The following is a 22,551-nucleotide window of genomic DNA, read 5'->3' as shown; positions in this document are numbered from 1 at the left end:
CAAAAAATTTGCTGCCTGGTAGACCTGTGCTAGGTTTGAGATTTTTGATCCTCAAATTCCCTTTTCCTCAGTTGGTCAAAAGCTGACTGTGATGAATTTCAGCATTCGTCTATCTTCACTGACTCGTGTCTCCAGCAGCATGAGAAAATGTTCACATTTTCCAGGATCTCATTATAAGCCTTTATTGTCAGACAGCACTAAAGTACTGCCAGGGCAAGTTGTTAGAGGACCTTTGCCTTGTAGATGTTGCATGCATGAGTTGACAGTGACTTGGAGCTCAGCCTTCAGACCTCTGCAAGTTCAAGCATTGTCTACACTGCAACTTGACTATGGATATCAGAGTGGGGAAAGTTAGTGCTCTCTAGAAGAAATGCTTCAAAGATCTCCTCAATAGCAACTCTGTCCCTGACCTGAGTACGCTTGACTTCATTCCACAGCAGCCTTTTCAGACTAGCCTTTGCTGTCACTCCAAACTGACAGGAAGAACAAAGTTTTATGCCAAGGGAACAGATAATTTCCAAAACTGGGTGGTACCATGACACCTCAGGGCATTGCACCTATGGGCATTTGCTAAGGGGCAATCAAATATGGTAACTACAAAGAGTTTTCAGTAGGAGTATGAATGTTTGAATTGGTGTATGGCAGATGTGGAGCACCTGCATTCATTCCACAGGAATGGTTCTGGTTGTCTGCCACTTTAATTCACCATTGCACTTGACTGAGATTGCCTTAGTGACAGGAGCTTGCATGGGGAGGAATTTATAAAATTAATTCAAGAGATTTTCTGGAACAGTATATTGTGTTCATTTGAAAAGAAGGGACTGGCTAGGAGGAGTCAGCAGTGTTTTGTGCAGGAGAGACAAATCTGATTGTTTTTGAAGGAGGTCACTGAGAAGATTGATTTTAAAAAAAAGGGATAGATGGACTTAGTGATGCTTTCAAAAAAGTCCAGAAGGTTGAGACATATGGAATCCAAGTTATGTTGAACTGAATCTGAGGATTGACTGGGGGATGTGAGGCAGGGGGCAGTGATATTTTTTTGGACTGGAAATCTGTAGCAATGGATTGGTGCTGAGACACTTTTATAATGTATAACTAACTTTGATAAGAACTTGGGGATTATGATTAGTAAGTTTGAAAATTACACAAAGATTGGTGGAATCATGGATGATGAAAAAGTCCGTTTAAAAATGCAGCAAGGCATTGATCGACTATAAAGTTTGGGAGGAGCAGTGGTGCATGAAATTTAATCCAGTCAGGCAAGAGGTAGCGCATTTTAGAGATCAAATTCGCTTAGGACATATAGAATAAATAGTGGGGACTTTAGAAGTGCTTATCTGCAGGGAAACTTTGGAGGTGAAACTCCATAGATCCCTGAAAGTGGCAATACAGGTGGATAGCGTAGTGAAAAGAGTACTTGTGATTTAAAGGAAAGCAGTTTAATGCCTCCTTCCCTGATAAATCAGAGATGAAATCTTGTTTGTGTGTCCCCATTGTGAATATATAACTTTTAAATCAGTTACCTAATTTTTGCAGTGAGTGTACGTACACGGGGGAAGCATTCTTGTCCCCTCATGTTTTTTTTTGTACAGGCAATGTAGAAGTCAGTTGAATAAATGTTGGACGGTCTAGTTTGTATTGTATCTTCACATAAGGATCACAAGTGTTTTTGACCAAACCACTAAAGCTCCAAATATTTGCATGGTACAAGGTTGATAGCTTGTGTGCTCCAATTGCAGTCAGTTTTTTTTAACTCAACAGGGATTGGTGTTTGGAGCAGCAGTCATCATAATTATATCCTGATGTAAGCTGTAGCATGTTTTATTAGTAGTAAACATTTTTTTCTATTTCCTGATAGGTCAGCAGGGCAAAAAGTACAAGATTGCTTCTTTTACCAAATATTTATGGATAAAAATGAAGATGTCGGTGTTCCTACAATCCAGCAGTTGCTTGAATGGTCATTTATTACCAGTGATCTTAAATTTGCTGAGGTAAAAAAAAAACTCAAAACTGACTAAAATTTCAGTTGTACTTTTGGATGTACAGAAGTTAGTGTTGATTGGAGAAAATTCACAGAGCCAGAGGAATGTATCCAGTCCATTGTTAGGTAGCCGTATATAACTGGGTGTGTGTGCAGCCTGGCGGGTCACCACTTCCTCAAGAAAATTTTGCCTCAATTATACTTTAAGGTGGTGAGTTTCAAATCCCTGCCAACTTCTGGATGAAAATGTTTTCCTTCGTCTCCTCAATCACTTTCCCAAGGATCCCAACTAAATGTCCACCAGGTTTTTGAACGTTCTAAGAAATGGATACTCTCCATTCATCTTGTCTGTTTCCTTTTTGTTATACACTTCAGTTGCCTCAAAGTAAACAAATGTAAGATATTCAATCTTTCCTCATTGTTAAATGTTCTGATCCTGGGAACATCCTTTTCATCTTTAATGCCCTGTTATCTTTCCAGTGTGATGAGAGCTGGATGAAGTCCTCAAGTGTAACTAATGTTGTTTACAATTCCATCACAGTTTCTCTACTGTTTTGTGCTCTCTGACAAATAAAAGAAAGCAGTTTGGGCATCTTTTTAATCACATTATCAACCTGTCCAGCTACCTTTTTAAGGAGTTGTGGACTCCAAGGTCCTTTGTTCCTCCATCCCATCACTACCTTCAAATTTATTGCGTATTCTCTTGATTGCCTTCAATTCTCTGGTTTGAATTCCATTTGCCACTTCAATGTCCAACTGTACATTCCACCCCCCTCTTCCCCCCCACACCCTCCAACGCTAACACTAAGGAGGTGATCTGGAAACTGTATGAGGCTATAAATGAACTGCAGACTGCACACCCTGATGGACTGATTATCATCACTGGGGATTTCAACCAGGGGAACCTGAAGTTAGGGCTACCTAAATTCCATCAGTATGTGGACTTCGCTATGAGAGGGGCAAACACATTGGCCCTCGTGTATACAAATTGGGCAGAGCCACGCCCCCACCTCGTATACTCAAGCCACATCTCTGTAATGCTAATCTCAGCATACAGAGGACTCCTCAAACGCTCAAGACCAGTTCTGAAGCAAGTTAAAACCTGCCCAGTAGGTGCCATTCATGTACTTCAAGACTGCTTTGAGCACATTGACTGGCACCTTCAAGGAAGAAGCAACCAATAGAGACTACATCAATCTGGAGGAGTCTTGGGCATCAGTGACCAGCGACATTAGTAAGTGTACTGATGACATCACTTTGCCCAAGACCATCATTACTTGCTCTAACCAGAAGCCATAATGACTGTAGAGATGTGTGTGCACTGCTCAGGAACTATGACGCTACCTTCAGAGCGGATGACAAGGTAGCCTTAGCCTTAGCTTTTGCAAGAGTCATGCTATCTAAGATCATCAGGGAAGCAAAGCGTGCGCATGCCCAGTGCATTCATAGTCACTTTGTGGACAGTAAGGACACGTGATGTATGTGGAAAGGCATCCAAATATCACCAACCACAAGACTGGTGATGCCTCCCTCCCAGATGCACTGAACAAATTCTATGCACATTTTGAGGCAAAAAATGATGTGGCAGCAAATATGTCCTCTTCTCCAAATGATCAGGTGCTGTGTTTTGCAGTGTCCGATGTGAAGAGAGAGTTAGGCAAGGTCAACCCATGGAAAGCTGCTGGACTGGATAGCGTTCCCAGCAGAGTGCTCAGGAGATGTGCAGCACAGCTACCAGACTTTCTCATTGACATCTTTAACATCTCCCTGAGAAGAGCTGTGGTCCCAACATGCTTCAAAGCCTCCACCATTGTCCCCATGCTGAAGAAGTCGTCTGTGTCCTGCCTCAATGACTACCTCCCTGTCACACTCACATCCAACATCATGAAGTGCTTTGAGAGGTTCGTCATGGGACAAATCAAGCTCCTCCTGCCCCCCTCACTGGATCCTCTGCGATTAGCATACAGATCCAACAGCTCTACGGATGATGCCATCGCCACCACCCTCCATCTAGCCCTCACCCAAATGTTGTTTATCGACTTCAATTTGGCATTCAATACAATCATACCTTGGTACCTGATGAGGAAGTGAGCCTGCTGGGTCTAAAGACCTCCCTCTGCAATTGGATTCTTGACTTCATGTCGGAAACCTCAAGCAGTCCAGATCAGTAGGAGCATTTCCAAGACCATCACCTTGAGCACAGGGGCCCCCTAGGGCTGCCTGCTTAGTTCACTGCTGTTCACTGCTAACCTGTGACTGTGCAGCTAAACATAGCTCAAACCACATCATCAAGTTCGCTGATGACATGACCGTGATGGACCTTATTAGTAAGAATGAAGGGACAGAGATGAGGTGCAGTTGCTAACAGACTGGTGCAGAGCCAACAATCTGAATTTGAAAGTTAATAAAACCAAAGACTTCAGGAGGTCCCGGAGAGACCACGCTCTCCTGTCTATTGATTGACAGCTTGACCGTTGAGGTTGTCTGGAGTATTAAGTTCCTTAGTGTGTTCTTGGCAGAGAATCTCACCTGGTCCCTTAAAACCAGCTTCATAACCAAGAAAGCCCAGCAGTGCCTCTAATTGCTGTGAAGGCTGAGGAAAGTTCATCTCTCACCCTCCATCCTCGCTATATTCTACAGAGGATGTATTGAGAGCATCCTGTGCAACTGCATCACTGCCTGGTTTGAAAGCTATACCTCCTTCGACTGCAAGACCATGCAGAGGATAGTGAAATCAATGGAAAAAATCAGTGGAGGCTCTCTTCTTACCATGAAGGACGTGTACAACACTCGATGAAGACAAAAGGCAATAAACATTGTGAATGACTCCACACATTCTGCCATCTGGTAGGAGGTACCATAGCACTCAGGTCGTTGTGTTCAGATTGGGCAACAAGCTATCAAGTTTCTGAATTCCCAGAACATATGTGGATAGTGCTTTGGACTTCTACTGTATACATCTTAATATTTTAATATCTCAATGTGTTTAACTTCTAACTTGTAATTACGTATATATGTTCCATAGTCCTGGGGAAACATTATCTCGTCTTTACTGTGCGAGCATGGTATGAATGATAAATAAAGGTGACAAGCAGACTGCAAATATTCTCATGATGTCTAAAGTTTTCTTCCTCATTGTCAAGCACATGTCTAATTTGGCATCTTCCCTACATATCAATCTAAATGATTACTATATATAATTAAAACGAGAGACAATTGTGAATCATTATCTTTGCGTCCTGCCACTGATAATTTAGGAACCAATTTCTGTGTCTGTGTCTCGCAGGATTTTTTAAAAATCAGCTTGTCAAATAGGGCTTCGTCAAAAGTCTTGTGAAGATGGCATCAAATACATGGCTCTCGACCCTCCTTGTAACCCTCTCAGAGAATTCAACCAATTAGACAGGATCTTCATTAAGGAATTCATGCTGGCTCCCTGATTGATTAGTGCTGACCTAAATAAAATTGTCCCAGAATTGATTCCAATAATTTTCTCACCATCAAAAGTTAATCTAGCTCTCCTGTACTTAGTTGATTGATCCTTTTCTCTCTATTCAAGTAACTACTGTTGATACTTTCTTGACTTTTTCTCCTCCCTTCCTGCACTTTTTGATTCATACATGATCTTGATTCTTGCTCCTTTTCATCATTAGTATTCAGAACTAAATACTGATTAGCAAGGTATGTTTCGGGGGTCTTCTGAACTACACACTTGCGCTACATTTATTTGGCAGCCTTCTAATTCCTCTTTCCCTGCACTGTTCTGTGGTTTCAGGTGATAACTTGCAGCTATCCACAAAATGTTTAATTTCACACTTTGATCAGAGTAAATTCAGCTGTTGCCCAAACTCCAGAAATTCAAGAGCCAAGCTTCTGCAACTGCATTTATGGTTGTCCAAGATGAAAGATGTTGTGAAGTTTCCATCAGGGCTCTGTTCTACCTTTTATCCTTCTTCTCCCTTTCCAACTGTTTCATTTTCCCTCTGGCCTCACCACTATTTTGCTATACTCCTTTCGCTCTCTTTCCCCTTTAAATAAACTCTGGCTTGCTCCAGGTGCTTGTCCAATGTAACATGGCATTGGCAGGTCATGGATGCTTTGATGTAATTGCAAGCACATGGTAGAGATGTAGAGAGGCAATATCTGCCCACAACATGAAACTATCCTGTCCTCTGGGGGAAAAAAAAACAAAACCCACTTTAGTTTGTGGCCTATAATTTAAGAATCAATGTGGACAAGGAATTGCCTGCTTATGAAAATTGTTATGCACCATTTGTTAAAAATAAAATATTTCAAAAGTGAAATCTCATTTTCTCTTATGAATATAAATATTTTTAGAGCAATATTTTACTTTTTTTTATAACTTTTTCAGATGGTAAAACAAATACATTTAAGAAACTAAACTGAGGTAATCGAAAGTTTGGATTAACCTGACCACAGTATAAGAGCTTCATCGTTATACTATAAGTATATAATATAATGTGGTTATGATTTGATAAAAGTTAGAGTATTTTACTAATTTTAAATTTAGCACAAATAACCAGAATCATGACATGGTTCATTTTTTTTTCTTTAAGGCACCTTCATGTCTCATAGTTCAGATGCCACGATTTGGAAAAGATTTCAAGATGTTCAAAAAGATATTTCCATCTTTGGAATTGGATATCACCGATTTATTAGAAGATAGTAAGTAACAGCTATTACTGCACCAATGACCTGAGTTCTAATCCACCGCTATGTGTTAAGGAGTTTGTACATTCTCCCCATATCTGCGTGGGTTTCCTCTGGATGCTCCAGTTTCCTCTCACGTTCCAGATGTGGTCATGTGTTGGTCACATGAATATACTTGGGCAGCACAAGTTTCTGGGCCAGAGGACTTGTTGCTGTGCTGTATATTTAAATTAAAGTAAAAATACCACTCTCTATTTATGTCTGCTTTTGAACTCGTTTGTTTTTGATATTAACTAGAAGAGCCCTTTTTAGCTCTTCAGCTTTGTTTCATCTTGGGCTTGTCTGCCCTTTTTCCTATTCATCAGTTGGAAGATTCAAAATATATAAATGTGTCGCATTTAATTGTCATAATTTCTGACTCCTTTTAAAATGTCAGCTATGAAGTAGCATAACCATTACTAAAATATGGCCTTGGTGTTTTCCATTACATTTGTAGTTTGGCTAATTGGAATCAATAATCTGAAGAAGCACTGACCTTTGAGATACAGCTTTGTATCTTGTAGTTTTGTTGTTTGGCTGTTTTCGTTTATACTCATTGATTTCTATTTTAAGTCTGAAATTGTGCATTAGTTTGAATTGAATGATGCTGAACAACATTTGTCATTTCTTAACCATGTAAGGCTCTTTATGCCTAGTCTGGAAAATGTACATCTCCGTTTATTGCTGCACACTTGAACAGCTTATGTTTAGCTGCATCACTTCTGTACAGGAGATCTTGTACAGTTTTCAGTGCCATTTCTGCTCCACTTCAAGACAATGGGTTCAGAGCAAATCTCTGTTACTGGAAATTAAATTTTCATTTGAGATTGAAAATTCTCTATCAAACATTGCATTTTGTATTTCCTTTCAGATCACTTGCTAATTTTGAAATTGATTTTGTGCTATCTCCGTCATTTTCATCTGGGATTTGGGTGCTTTTGTGACTGATCATCTGATATCAATCTAATTTTGAGATCAAGGGTGAAGATTGTTTAAAGAGCAGCCTCTTGGGGTCAAAGATGAAAATTTTCATCTCTAACTCACCAATTGTAGATGTAGTATTATTATCAGCCACTTGAGGGGGTAAAACTTCACAAAGTAAAACTTCACAGGAAGCCTGATTGTGCATATTCCTTTAACACAGGATCTTCTTCAGCAAATGAAAGTTCTCATAATTTGCCACATTGGAGGAGACAAATCCACTCAGCATTTCTGTATCTGCTCTCAGAGAAATTCCGTTGCTCCTATTTCCCCCCACTTATTTCTCTGTAACTTTTCATTCACGTCTCTATCAACTTTTTCCCTCCCTTGCACCTCCAACTTCCTTCTCTTCCTCCCCCCCCCACCCAACCAAATTTCCCTGTACTAGTGGCAATTTACGATAGCCAATTATCCTGTCATCACATTTTTGGGGTGTGAAAATAAACGAGAGCACCTGGTGTATAATTCAGAGAGAATCTGCAAGCTCTTTGCAAGAGCACCTGAAGTCAGAATTGAGCTGTGTGGCACAAAAAATGTACTGTGCGAGTATGTGGTACTTTTCAGTAATTTCTGTGACTCTCTATGGTTATAGATATTTTCAATTTTGTTTTCAATTTCTGTTTCCTCACTTTAAATTTAGATATTCTAATGGTCAGTTTCTTCTTCAACATCTGACTATCATGCTCTGCTGCCATCGAAAATTTCTCTATAAAGGCAACTATCCCATGATACATAATGATTTGAATTTTATGTTAATTTGGCATTTATACAACAATTTTCTTTGGCAGAAATATTAATAACTGGTTAGTCTGAGAAGTAGTAAGTTGAACAAATATAATAGAAAAACATTCACACCCATTTAATGGTGTAAAGAAAACTTGCTGTCTTAAAGGTTGATTGAAAAATTGTTCAGCACTTTTGACCTGCCACCAGTAAGGACATGAATAGAATTAAGGATGGATCACGTGGGCCTTTGAGGGGCTAGACTATTCAGAAAGTTCATAGCTGATTTGATCTTGTCATTTCTACTTCTCTGGCTGTTCCCTGCAACTCTTGACTGACATATAGATCTAAAACTTGTCTATCTTGGAATTGAATGCAACAATTTGGCCTCCAAAGTTCTCGGGTGAAGAATTCCGAAGAGTTACAATACTCTGAAGAAATTCCTCCCCTTCTGTTTTAAATGAGAAATTCCTATTTCCTAAACTATGGCTATGAATTAGATTTACAAATGAGGCTAAAAATTCCATCAGCACTGACTTGTTCCTTCACTGAAATTTGAACGTTACAATAGGATCATCTATCCCTGTTGACCTCCAATAGGATAAATGCTTTTTGGCTGGCCTTTCAAGTTCAAGTTTATCATCATCTGATTTTACACATACAACCTGACGAAACAGTGTCTCTCCAGACCATGGTGCATGCACAAAAACACCATATATAGTACATAAAGATCACACAGATAATCAAAATTAATGTATTTAAATATTTGGGATGATTGTCCTGAGGATAGGACACTGTTTATCATTCTCATAACATGTGGGACAAAGCTATTTCCCAGCCTGGCATTCCTGATGTTGATGCTCCTTTTTTTCTTTCCTTTTTTTTTAAGACATGCAGGCCATTTTGGCCCACGAGTCTATGCCGCCCAATTTATACCCCTCTCCTTCCCCCCACCCCGTACATTTTTGAATGATGGGAGGAAATTGGAACCCCCGTGAAAACCCAAGCAAACATGGGGGGAATGTACAAACTCCTTACAGACAGTGCAGGATTTGAACTATGGTCCCAATTCCTTTCACTATAAAGGCATGTCAACCGTGCCGCCCCGATGGTAGTAGGTTGAAGTTGCTGGGTGGAAAGGGTCTTCCATAAATCCTTTAGCCCTATTTAAACAGCACTACCAGTGAATGTATGTAGAGGAAAGGGAGGACCTAGTGATTCTCAGCTGTTTTAATGATTCCATCTGATTCTTTGCAGCTACCATTATCACATAATGATGTAGTCAGACAGGACACTTTCAGTTGCACTCCTGTAAAAGGTTGTCAAGATGGGGGCCGGTTGGCTTACCCTCAGCCTCTTTTAGAAGTTTAGACACTGCTGTGCTTTCATGAATAATGAAGAAGTATTTTGTGAGTCCAGGATCGTCCCTTATAGGCACGCTAGGGAATTTTGTGTTCTCCACTTTTTTTCATTGCGGAACCATCTTTGTTCTTTTTGTGGTTCATTATTTCTCTGTTTTTATGGAATAGATGTTTCCCCTTCATTTCAAGTGAGTCTTGGAAACTCAAAATTCAAACTTATTGTGACATCACATACCACACAGATTCTTTTTGCTGCGGATTAGGCTGAATTTCTACATATTGGTGGTGTAAACTGTACTTAAGAAAAATGTGTATCCAAACGAGAGAAATGTAAATGAAGAAAGAAAAACTGTGCAAATATGGAAAAATTATGTTCAATAATAAATAATGTACAAAGTAAGAGACTTATGTTGGAGGGGTAGCAACTGTTCCTGAACCTAGTGGTGCAAGCCTGGTGGCTCCTAAACCTTTCTGGATGACAGCAACGAGAACAGAACACGTCCTGGGTGGTGTGGATCCTTCATGATTACTGCTGCTTTCCTACAGCAGCATTCCATGTAGATTTTCTCAGTAGTGGGGAAGAATTTTGCCTCTGTACTGGGCTACCTTTTGCAGGACTTTCTGCTCAGTGGTCTCATTGTCCCTATACCAGACTATGATACAGTCGGTCAGCATACTTTCCACTATACATCTAGAAATTTGCCATGGTTTCTGACGTCATACCAAACTTCTGCAAACTCTTGAGGAAGAACAGGCACTGATGTGGTCTCTTCATAACGACATTAATATGTTGGGTCCAGGAAAGGTCCTTCATGATGGTGGACCATCTCTACCTCTAATTTTCCCCCAATAATCACCGAATCATACACCTCTGGTTTTCCCTTCCAAAAGTCTACAATAAGTTCCTTAGTTTTGATGACATTGAATGAAAGGTTGTTGTTAGTGCGACCACATTTCTGATTAACCAAAATGCTCGGGACCGGACATGTATTGATTAACTGCATTTTTCGGATAACTGTGAAATGGATTTAAGCAGGCCATTAGAATCCGGAATACTTGTATCGGCCATCACCGATCCCCGACACCTCCCCACCGCCGTCACTGCTCCTGGCCAGGAGCTTGAGGTCTCCGCTCTGTTCAGGAGGCCACTCTCCTTGATGACTCCGTGACAGCGGAGAACCAAGCAGGGTCGGCGTCATGGGGGATGGGGGGGGCTTCTGCAGGCCATGCCCCCCCCCCCAAAATTAGTTATTATGCTCTCCCCCTCCACACTCTCTAGTCCGACGTTGCTGCCACCACCTACGCACACCCTCCCCGGCCACCCTAATACCTCTCTATTAGATTTATTCTGATGCTGGCTCTGGAACCAAGTACAGTGGAACGTAAAGAAGAAATGGAAAAAGGTGGGGGGGGAGGGAGTTACACAAGCTCCCGATTAATTTCATGTATCTCTTTAAGGGCTAGTACAGGCTGCAACCATTCACAGATTTGGAAATATTGCATGGCGTCAGCTAGTACAGCTGTACCCAAATGCGTTACTTTGGAGAGGAGAAAGGTGCTTTTCCCAGGGGGACAGGTGGTGAGAGAGATTCCCGTGTGTGGAACATTGAAGGAACACCACTTTATTGACCAGCGGGGCCATCTCATCGAACATAGAACAGGAATGACTCTGTAATAATGGACAATTCTACTGATTCTCCCTGTCAGGGGAAATATTGAACTGCATTGTGACCAAAGGAAAGATCACTTTGATTGACCTATACCTGGGTTTTGGAAGCATCGTGGAAGTTGCGCGTTCTGCTTCCCCCAACTCAAGGAAAAGAGGAGTTGTACAAAAGAATATTTCTCTGGAAGAAACTGGGAGGCTTTGAGTTTTCTGTAGTCCAGTCACTCAGTCTCTCCCATCTCCTTTGTGATTACTTCTGTACATCAGTTTAAAAATCTGTATTTCAACAATGGATTTGTAAGACAGAACTTTGGAATGACTTTCCAGAATTGTGCCTAAGCTGTAATGGTTACACGTACGCACACACACACATTATTAGTAGTAGTCACTAATAAATAAAAATTGTTTTTGAAGAAAAATATAACATTGCCTTGGTGAATTTCCATTGCTGCTGGTCTGCTACATAACAATCTCTGTGCTGCCTGACTGCCGACTTCCTTCGGTTGTCACTGACAGCTCAAGATTCCAGCCTGCTTCTCTGAGCAGGCATCCAGCTGTTCGGCGTCTATCTTCCTGGCTGGTTGTGAGCTCTGTTGCTAACACCACGTCAGAGCCCCACATGAGCACATCGGGTGAAATCTTTTTCAACTTATGACCTCATGTTGCCGCTGAAAAAATCTCAGATAACTGAGAATCTCGGTAAAGTTTTCGGGTAATAGGAAAGGTACTGTATTACCATTCAGCCAAGTTTTCAAAATCTCTCCTGTATGTTAATTCATCAACCTTTTTTATACAACCTGCTACTGTGGTATTGTCAGCAAATTTGTAGACGGTGCTATTGACCCACAGATATGGGTGGAAATTGAGTAGAACGGGAGGCTAAATACACTGTAGTGCTACTATATGGAGATTATGGAGGAGGAGTTCTTGCCAATCTGCACTGATTGTGGTCTGGAGGTGAGGGCGGTCCAGTTGCACAGTGGGGTATTGAGGACCAGGTCTTGGAGTTTGCTAATGAGGTTTGAGGGAATTATGGTATTGAATGCTGATTTTTTTAAAAATTAAAATAAAAATGTAATTGTTTTAAATTTTGATGTACAGCATGGTAAAAGGCCATTTTGGCCCACAAATCCATGCTGCCCAATTACACCCTCAGTGCATTTTAAAGGGTGGGAGGTACCTGGAGGAAACCCATGCAGACAAACTCCTTGCAGCGTGGGTTGCGATCGCTGGCACTGCATCAATGTTGTGCTAGCTGTTACACTAACCGTGCCGTGCACTGGATTTTATTGAATTGTGGTTAATAAAGAGCATCCTGATGTATGAATTGGCATGTCACCACCACTATAGGTGCAGTTCAAGAAGGCAGCTCAGCCACCTTCTTAAGAATATAAATTCTGATTTTTGTCAAAAGTACCTCAAAAAAGTTTTTTAAAAATATGGTTTTCTTTCATCTGTAAGTATGAGATGTTTGGAAGTGATAGTCCACTAAAATACTTGCTTCTTCGGTGACATTTCTAAATGTATTTGCCAAGCTCTGTTTGAAGAATTTGGATAGAGGCCGTAAAAGCAGCAGGTTCAGAAGAAAATGGGAAAGGAACTGAAAGATCAATTTCTAGTCGTGAAACAAAATGCATTTGACGAGTAATGTATAGAAACAATAGAAGAGGTGCGTGACCCAAGAAAATCATTCCGATGGGGTGTCAAGATTGTTTCCATCAGATTTGGCCCTGAGTTATTAATGGAGTTGAAACCAATAAAGATCAGCTACTTGTACAAGGAAGAGAATGGATCTTTTTGACATCCTATTTTTCACATATAAATCTTGTGTACCTGAAGAAAGTTGTAATGTCTTCATTATTAGGCTCCGTGAAATTGGTTCATTCAGCACACTACGTGACTGGTGGGTACAGAAAATAATATCAAAATTAATGAAATGCAAACAACTGTCTCTTATTGGCCCTTACGTTCAAATCTTCTCACAAAGAACACAACACACCATTGTTTTCCTAATTGGAAGAAAGGATAACCATTTCTGCTTGTTGAGGATTGAATCATTTACCATAATTTAGAGCTATACATTTCTGGAGAAAGGCAAAGTGTTTGTGTAGCCTATTCCTTTTCCAAATTATGATAAAATGGTGTTGATAATCTTGCCTTTTGTACTTTAGCTCCAAGAGACTGTAGAATTTGTGGAGGTCTTGCACTTTATGAATGCAAAGAATGTTATGACGACATTGACATAACTGCTGGGAAAATCAAACAGTTCTGCAAAGCTTGCACTACCCAGGTAGGAATGTTTTTCTTGCATGTAAAAGTTGCTGCGACATGTTTTTAGAATTTGAGATTCTATTAACTGGAATATATATAATAAATTTTAATGCTAATATTAATCTTCCGCTTTGAAATGCAAAGCACACTGATTCATTAGCATGCTATTTGTCTGCTTAAGGTGGTGGGGAGAAATCATATATAATTTATGATTTTTTAAATTATGATGTGTTTAGGCCAAACATTATGTCCAAATCAAACTAAAAAGTGCTGCTTCCAACTTGCCTTCCTGTAGAGCTGGTGTACCTTCTGCCAACACACTATTGCTTATCCAAACAATGCACCAATGCCATATCTCATTTCATGGCTTACTAACTTTTGATGAACATTTAAACAGCTGAGTGAAACAACAGATGGTAGAGATAAAGCAGTTAATCGAAGATTTCTGTAAGTTGTACAGCATTATGAGAGTTGATTTTTTTTATTTAAAAGAAATTGATGGCATCAGTGTAAGTTGCTGGTATTTGCATGAAAAGTATTTGACAGAAGCTGTGGCAACTTTGTGGGATTTGATGAGGAGATGCATGTGATTATTAGAGATATTGTCTAGCTTGGCTCTGAAGCAGAATTGGATGTTTGTGCTCACTGATGTAATATTTACTGCATTCTCAGAGGCACGGTGTAATTAATGAGAAACCACAATGTTTTCATGTTCAGGTCATTGAGATTAGTAAAAGTAGAAGATCCAGATGAAGGAAATTTGAGTCAGCAAATGTTGAAAAGGCATCACAATGGATCAGGGATAATGGGTATATTTTTAAGATTGGCCCAGATTGGGAGTGGGGCCTCTATGAAAACTGTACATGGCAGTAAGTTCTGCTTGAGACCGTTGCTCTGTGAGAAGCAGAGGCAGATGAGTTAGTGAACCGTGTGTCTTGTTTTCAAAAAGGTAGAGTCACCCAGGCACATCTTTATGTGGGGTGGGCCACAGTCTGGCTCGTTCCCTGAGGTGCTGTTTATTCCAACTCATTCCCAATTCTTGCCACTTTGGATTTGCAAATTAATGTTGCTCAGTTTGTATTGTATTTTGTCAGTTTTATTTTTTATTCACTGCTTAAAACAGCTGACTATAATACTCTACGTTTATGGTCACAGTCCTTATTGCTTAAAGGTAGTAAAATAACACCATCAACAGTGCAGCCCCTTATATGTAATGGTATAATGACTGCTTTTGGCATTGGTTGTGTTCAGTCTGTGTCCAGGAATGTATTCAGAGTACTGTGAGGTACCAATGTGACCACTTTCAGTGTCTATCAATAGAACCATAGAACTCTACAGCACAGAAAACAGGCCATTTTGGCCCTTCTAGTTTGTGCCGACCATTATTGCACTAGTCTCATTGGCCTGCTCCCATTCCATAACCCTCCAGATCTCTCCGATCCATGTATCTATCCAATTTATTCTTAAAACCTGCATTCACCACATCAAATGGCAGCTCATTCCACACTCACACCACTCTCTGTGAAGAGCTTTCCCCTACTGTTCCCCCTAAACCTTTCTTTTTCAGCTTAAAACTAGGACCTCTCGTATTTATCTCTCTCAATTCAAGTGGAAAAAGCCTACTCGCATCCATAATCTCTGCCTCATAATCTTGTAAACCTCTATCAAATCTTCCCTCATTCCAAGGAATAAAGTCTAGATTGATTTCAATTTCAGTAACCTACTGTATTACTTTGTTATTGAACATATTGCAGTAGCTTCAGGTAATCAATATTTGACTCTTAAATCTCTGTTTGTGATATTTGGAGAAGGATCTAGAAATGTTCCTATGAAAAGTATATCTTGTTTTTTTTATTCGATGGTCAACACTTTCTTGCTTTGCAGAATTTCTGGGCTTTTCTAATATTGCAGTTAATTCTGTGGTTTTTCTTGAATATGACTGAAGCTGATGGAAGGATGGGGTCAGATTTTGGAGTTTGGAATTGGCACAAAGATGGATAATGCAGGAAACTGAACAGACATGGGCAGCAACACAGTGGTGTAACAGAGGCCCTGGTCTGATTCTGACTCCACCACCACCCCTCCTCGACCCAATGCTTTTGTGTGTGATTCACGATTTCTGGACTGTGGGTGTTGTACTGAGTTCTCTGATTTTTTTTAACATTTCAAAGATTGGCTGGTTAGGAGTGAAATAGACCATTGTATATTGTATTCAGTGTTGATGAGTGCTGGGAGAATTGGGGAATGGGCCTGTTAATAGCACATGTAAGATAATAGGTTGCAGGAAAATGAGTGAGGCAATAGGAATGATGGAAATATTCTGAGATGAGACTCTGGGCTGAATGGGCTTCTATGATGTTATGACAAAATGAAAAGGGTTCTTCATTGTGAATATTGATCGAATAGAATCTAAATGCTTTAGTTGATTTGTGAAGCTCTACTAGAAAGGTTGTGTCTTGCTCTTGATTATTGGACAGAAGTTTGTAAAATTTGAAATCTGTGTTAATAATCTTGGGGGGAAAAAATACAGGGTCTCCCTGGACCTGATTTACAAAAATCCAACTTTAAGAGAATTTTCCCACACATTTTAAAAATATTTTTCAACATTGTTAGGATATATTTTCTGGTGTTCACTAATGGCTGGATATCCTGTATATTCCAATAGCTTAACTCAGGATAGTGTCTGGGTGAATATCTGATAAATTGCAAGTGTATATAGAGAGATTTAAAATATGTGTAGCTTTAGAAAACGGATGTTTCTGACTTGGAGAAATTAGCTTTAGGACTTCAGAAACATCCATTACTACTTGTAGAAAGTTCCCATAAAATGACTGCATAATATGTAAAAAAAAAAAACCAATTGATATGAACACCCAGTAATTTCGCTCACAGCTAATAACTGCAATTGTTGAAAATGTAAAATAAACAGAAAAAGATGGAAATACTTAGCAGGTCAGGTCCGTTTTCTCTCTCAGCAGGTGCTTCTTGACCTGAATATTTGCAATGTTTTTGGTTTTTCAACTGTCCACCCTGTTCAATGATGTAATTAATGTTCTTTAGATAATGGATATTTTTCTTGTCTGTTGACCCAAAGAATTGGTCCCGAACAGCTTTTCGGTTAAACCACTTGTGTGTGTGAAGATGAAGTTTGGATATTAGCATTCATGCCTGTGATGCTCAAATTAATTCAGGGGAAAAAAGACCATATTTGAACTATCTGCCTCTTGTGCTGTACAGGAAGCAAATTGCAAAAGTATCCCTCTGTAAGCAGTAACGCAGTTTGTTTTGTTCTAGGTACATCTCCATCCTAAGAGACAAGGACATGAGCAAAGAAAAGTGACTCTACCAGAACAGATGGCAGACTATGCATGGAAGCAGTGCTCCATGCCCAGACAGAAGATGAGATTGTTTGCTGTACTCTGCATAGAAACTAGTCACTATGTGGCTTTCGTCAAATATGGTCCAGATGACTCGGCCTGGTTGTTTTTTGACAGCATGGCTGATCGGGATGGTACGGTGAAACTTTCATGATTAATGGTCTTTTGAGTCATTTAATCTTTCGTGCTGTTTGCCAGCTGCTATGCTGGAAGTTGGGTGTGTGCTGAGCTACTTGGTGTCTCAGAAGCATTTTATAGTAAGTGAGATCTATTTGAATTGAGTATGATCATTATAAAAGTTTCATTCCATTAATGGAGTATCGGTGTTTGGTTATACTATTTTGTGTTTCATGGCAATATAGGTACAGCGCAAAGGTGGCAAAATTGCTAAAATCACTAAGCATCCCAATAAGTTTCTCAGAAGAAAGAAAGCTTCTCTTAGTGAGCAACTTGATGGTATTGAAATAAATTGCAGGCAAGGGCATGCCCCATGGTAATAATCTATCACAAACTTCAGGCAACACTATAAACATGAAAAGTGTGAGAATTTTATCACAGCTGAATCCAGAATGTCATTGGTGTAGTGTCCTGATAGATTTGTCCAATGCTGAGCTAACGAAAGTTGAGCCACTTCAGCATGACTTGATTTACAGTTGTGAGGTACTTCATTGTTGAATATTTTGTCTTTTCTGATATCCATTATGATCACATCCCATCTTGGACTAACAGCAGTAATGTCATCAACCAGACTGAGCAATCCCACTGAGGAATTCTTCTCCCACCTCCCGTACTCTGTCTCCCTTCACAGAGCCAAACTCAATTCTCACATCTCCTCTTATGTTCAGTTAGCACCTTTTGTTGTCTGGACACCTCCCCATCCAGACTGGACTCCTCCCTATTCAGTCTTTATTCGGAATCCTTCCTGTTCTTTGTTTATACCTTGAAGAAGAGCTCAGGCCTGAAATGTCGATAATATATCTTTACCTCCTATCGAGGCTGCGAGACTGGCTGAGTCCCTCCAGCAGCTATGTGTGTTTTTACAACAATCACAGTGTCTGCAGACTTTAGTTTTCATTCTCTCAGAGCAAACAAGGAAGTTAAAAGCAATTTTTAAATGAACAACTAAAATAACTAAAGATTAGAACATGATCAAGATAGAAGTTGGAATATAAATGCTTTTAAAAAATATGGTTTATTATCTTAACACAAAGCAGATTATATATGGGAGAGACAAATCTCTCACAATTAGTTTTTTAGGGCTCGAAGTTCATAAATAAATTACAGCATGGAATTCCACTGAAATCTAATTAATAGCTAAAGTTCTTGACAGTTCAATTTCTGAAGATTTTGATGGAAAGCATGACATCTTTTGGAGCGGCACGGTTAGTGCAATGCTGTTACAGCGACCGGGTTTCAAATCTATTGTTGTCTGTCAGGAGTTTGTATGTTCTCCCCATGTCTGTGCGGGTTTCCTCTGGATACTCAGGTTTCCTTCTAGCCTTCAAAATGTATGGGGATTGTAGGTTAATTGGGATATTTGACCAGCACAGTGTCATGGGCCAGAATGGCCTGTTACTGTCCTGCAAGTCTAAAATAAAAAAAATCCTGTAGAGGTATATGGATTCACAGAGAGCTACTTGTATATAGATTTGTGTCCTCCACAAGTTCCAATTTCAATATTTTCCATCCTGGCATTTTGAAAGTTTTCTATCATTTCAGCTGCAGGATCCACACACTATATCTTTAATCTGTTTGAAAGTGTTTATCACCACTTATTTGCATGAATGGGATGCTTAAGTATATCCTTATAGTTCTTTACTATTCTGAAAGAGTGAGAGGATGTATATTTGTATGTAGCACCTTTCAGATCCTCAAGATGGTTCAAAGCCAAGTCTGAGCTTTTAGAATGTAGTGAGTCTTGTAATACAAGACTTCATAATTGTGCGTCCATACACCTCGCAAGTGCTAGTTGTTGGCAGGACTTGAGGAATACGTCATCACTTCAACAATCACCTACAAGCATGTTTGTAGTTAGAGCCCAGAGTTAAAAGCTCATTCTGAAGTGAATAAGGAAAAGGGTCGTTCAAGATTAGGTTCAAGGACCTGTCCACCAATTTATTTGTCATCTCATGAATTTAGAAGCAAACATTAAAGGCTTTGTTATCAGATTGGAGCTTTTATTTGCTTCATATTATCATCTATCTTCAGAGTTGTCCTGAATACTTCGGAATAGCACTAACCTGAAATGTCAGCAATATATATGATTTTTATTTTAAGTTGTCATCAATTCCTAACAGACCATGAGGGCTAACCTTAATTTGTGCAACAAAATAATAAATCAGTTTTGGACTTTTAAGATTCTTTCCAAAAATAACTTGTGAATGAGATTGTGTACTTTAAAAACTTCTTGCAGAACAATTTATCACATTATAAAATATGATGAGGACCAGAAAATGTCATGAGTTAAATTGTTGTATTTTTCAAAGCCAGTTTATCACTTGGAAATCTAAACATTATTTTTTAAATATTAAATTATATTCTATATATTTGTTCACAAATTCCAAATTTTACAAGAAAAAGGGATGGATTCAAAGCTCTTTGTGTGTTTAATGTGATTTTCTTTCTTGTAGGAGGACAACATGGGTACAACATACCTCAGGTGATTCAGTGCCCTGAGATAGGGGAATATTTGAAAATGTCACCAGAAAAGCTCCATGGATTGGATCCTAAAAGTATTCAAGGTTTTGCAAGGAGACTGCTATGTGATGCATACATGTGCATGTATCAGAGTCCGACCATGAGTTTGTACAAATAGTCTGCAACCATTTTAAGACTTGGAGACTACTTAATCAACTCATTTATTACACTTAAAGAATGTACAAGTTGCATAAAATAAAGTGGGAGCATGGCGATAGCTTTTCATTGTAGAATATATCTGCCATTTCTTTAACGTCCACCAATTGAATACAAGTAGGATTCTTTTGAAAGACAAAGTGACGGCATGTAAATAACTCTAGTTCAGTTGATATTAAATCCCACATCTTTATTACTCTTCAAGATCCAATGCTGGAAACTTTATCACTCACATGTCATTTAGGATAGTGTGAACTGATTGTGTGACGCAAATGCTGGACTTGTCTATTGTCCATTTGGCACATGTTGCTCAGTGTCAGTTTTGCATTTCAGCAAATTAAGTTCTCAATCTGTTAGCACAATTTTCTAAGAGCTTGGATCTTTTCACTAGATTCTTCTAGTTTATTTCTTGAAACTTCTGATTATATTATGCTCTGATTTTTTTTTTTGCCCTTAAAGACATGAGTGTAACTTTCTAGTAATATCTAGAAAATTTGATAAAAACTGGAATAATACTTTGTTTTGAAAATTGCTTGTATTTTTGTAATTTTGAGCCTTGAGGGAGAAGAAGCAGTTGTATGAAAAGCAAGGCCCACAGCAGCACTGATCTAAGTATATATTTTTGGTATAATTTTATATTTTTTGTCTTGTCATTTGTACTTGAGGCGTAACCAGTCAGTTCCTTAAGTTAGTTAATATAGCAAATTTCAGTGAGGCTGATCTGGATTTTTAAAGCATAATCATCTTAATCTTTATCATACAGAAAGCACTTTTCTTTTTGTGTACAATTGTGTTAAGTCAGCATGATCTGAACGAGAAATCGATTGAGGGGAAAATAAGGTTGATTAACCTGCCTAATATTTTGCACCCCATTAAATAATTATACCTGCATAAGGACTTGTCCAGAGGATAATTACTAATGTGGTATGAATTTAGAAAAGTAAATGAAGCATCATTACATGGGTATATTAGAATATTATTATGTGGTGATGCATTAACTTTGGAAAAACAATTTGTATTCACTCTTAACTGTCATTGGAGTTGTATGGAGTCATTCTAAAAGATTTCCAGCTTGATTCTTGAAAGGCATGTTTAATTAGCATTTTTATCACTGTACTTTTGTATTGATAAGGTACTTGAAAAGAAATAACTGGAATTCACAGTTACCTCTTGGATTAATGCCATGATTTTTAAGAAGGAAAACGAGTTCAGTCCATGGCCTTGATAATTAATGTTTAGGTTGTGTTTGGTTTGGCTACTAAACATACTGCTGGAACTTAGATTTTGGCTCTGAGGGCCCTGGAAATTTCTTTGAGGATCCGTGCTTTCTCAGCAATATTTTTCCACACTTTGTTTTGCATGTTGCGTTTTTGAATTGTGTGGAACACAATCCTGAAGATCCATGGAGAAAGGAGAACACAAATAGTCTGGCTCAGTGGTGAGAAGCAGCTGGTAGAACTGAGATCGCTGAAAATGCCACAGAACTTCCTCTAATCATTGTAGAGCAGAAATGTTTGGCTCCTTTGCTCTTTCCCCAATTCACTTTTAATGTTTGCATGTTTAACTTTTGTTCTTGGTGTATTTGTAGCAAGGAATGTGAGTAAATGTGATGGACTACATTTTTATTATCTGGTGTATTGATTTAATGAGCCATTTTGTGCTGTTACAATAAGAGAGCTGTTTCTGTGCAAGATTACAATCTTTTCAGTGAACTTTATAAAATGTTTTCATGTGCGCTCATCATGGGTAAGGTGACCTATATCATCCAGTCCTCATCTCTTGAGTGGTTTCCTAGGCTGTTAGAGATTCAACCAAATTGGTGGGTCTCCACTCATATGTAACTGAGACTGGGTGAGTGGCAGATTTCTCCCTTGATGAATGTTATTGAACTAAGTGGATTTTTACAACATTCTGATGGTTTCTTGGTCACTGTGAAACTATTCCAGGTTTAATTAACTGATTTCAACAGTGTGGCATTAGTCATCTAGGCCTTTAAAAACTAATCATACTCATAAGAAAAAAAATGAAGCCACTCGTTTCAAAATTTAATGAAGTAGTTTGCTTTTATTAAAGTACCTTTGGGAAAACATCTTGTTTTAATTTAGTTTAATCTTTAATGTCTTTGCTCTCCACCATTTTCCTTGCTCTCCACCATTTTTCTTGCTCTCAACTCCACCCCAGTAAAAGCTGGGGGGGTGGGGGGGGGAGGGGCAGTGTGGATTTGGGTTTAGTCATATCTGAGTTCTGATAATTTAATGCAACAATTCCTCCTGGTGCATGAGGTTTTTTAAATTCTGCAGAGACTCTCTGGCACCTTGCATTGCTCTTCTGTGCCCCAAGTAAAATTTATTTCTGAAAAAGTTGGAGTAATTTTCAGTTCATGCTGCCTGGTGTACCAAAGGTGATTTAATAGCTTTGATCCATATTATGGCCTAGGAACGCTCTAGTTAAATTTATCTTTTCACATCTTGGGATGTGAAAAGTAAGTGATACTTTGACTCAACTAGTTGCACCATCAGGTATCCCAATATGGTGGCAAATTAACAGAAGCTTAAAAATTGCTAACACTGTTGGATGTGCAAAGGCATCGTGTATCTTGGGTCCTTCTCTGATATAATACTTTTGCAC

At 39.1% G+C, this 22,551-nt stretch overlaps 1 protein-coding gene across 3 annotated transcripts in view; it reads left to right on the top strand.

The window, feature by feature from the left end:
• cyld (cylindromatosis (turban tumor syndrome)) overlaps window positions 1-21,542 on the top strand; it is a 59,586-nt gene extending 38,044 nt beyond the window's left edge. For all 3 annotated transcript variants that reach the window (XM_069901605.1, XM_069901603.1, XM_069901604.1), the window contains exons 13-17: window positions 1,859-1,991; window positions 6,559-6,667; window positions 13,594-13,712; window positions 16,988-17,204; window positions 19,701-21,542. In XM_069901605.1, coding sequence (XP_069757706.1) covers window positions 1,859-1,991; window positions 6,559-6,667; window positions 13,594-13,712; window positions 16,988-17,204; window positions 19,701-19,885 — 763 coding nt within the window. In that variant the 3' untranslated portion in view covers window positions 19,886-21,542. The remainder of the gene's footprint in view (window positions 1-1,858; window positions 1,992-6,558; window positions 6,668-13,593; window positions 13,713-16,987; window positions 17,205-19,700) is intronic.
• Window positions 21,543-22,551: the final 1,009 nt, after the last annotated feature.

Source organism: Narcine bancroftii, chromosome 10, assembly GCF_036971445.1.
Source record: "Narcine bancroftii isolate sNarBan1 chromosome 10, sNarBan1.hap1, whole genome shotgun sequence".
In the NCBI taxonomy this organism is placed as follows: domain Eukaryota; kingdom Metazoa; phylum Chordata; class Chondrichthyes; order Torpediniformes; family Narcinidae; genus Narcine; species Narcine bancroftii.
The sequence above is the reverse complement of the archived record's forward strand: the minus strand, read 5'-3'. Positions and strand labels throughout refer to the sequence as shown.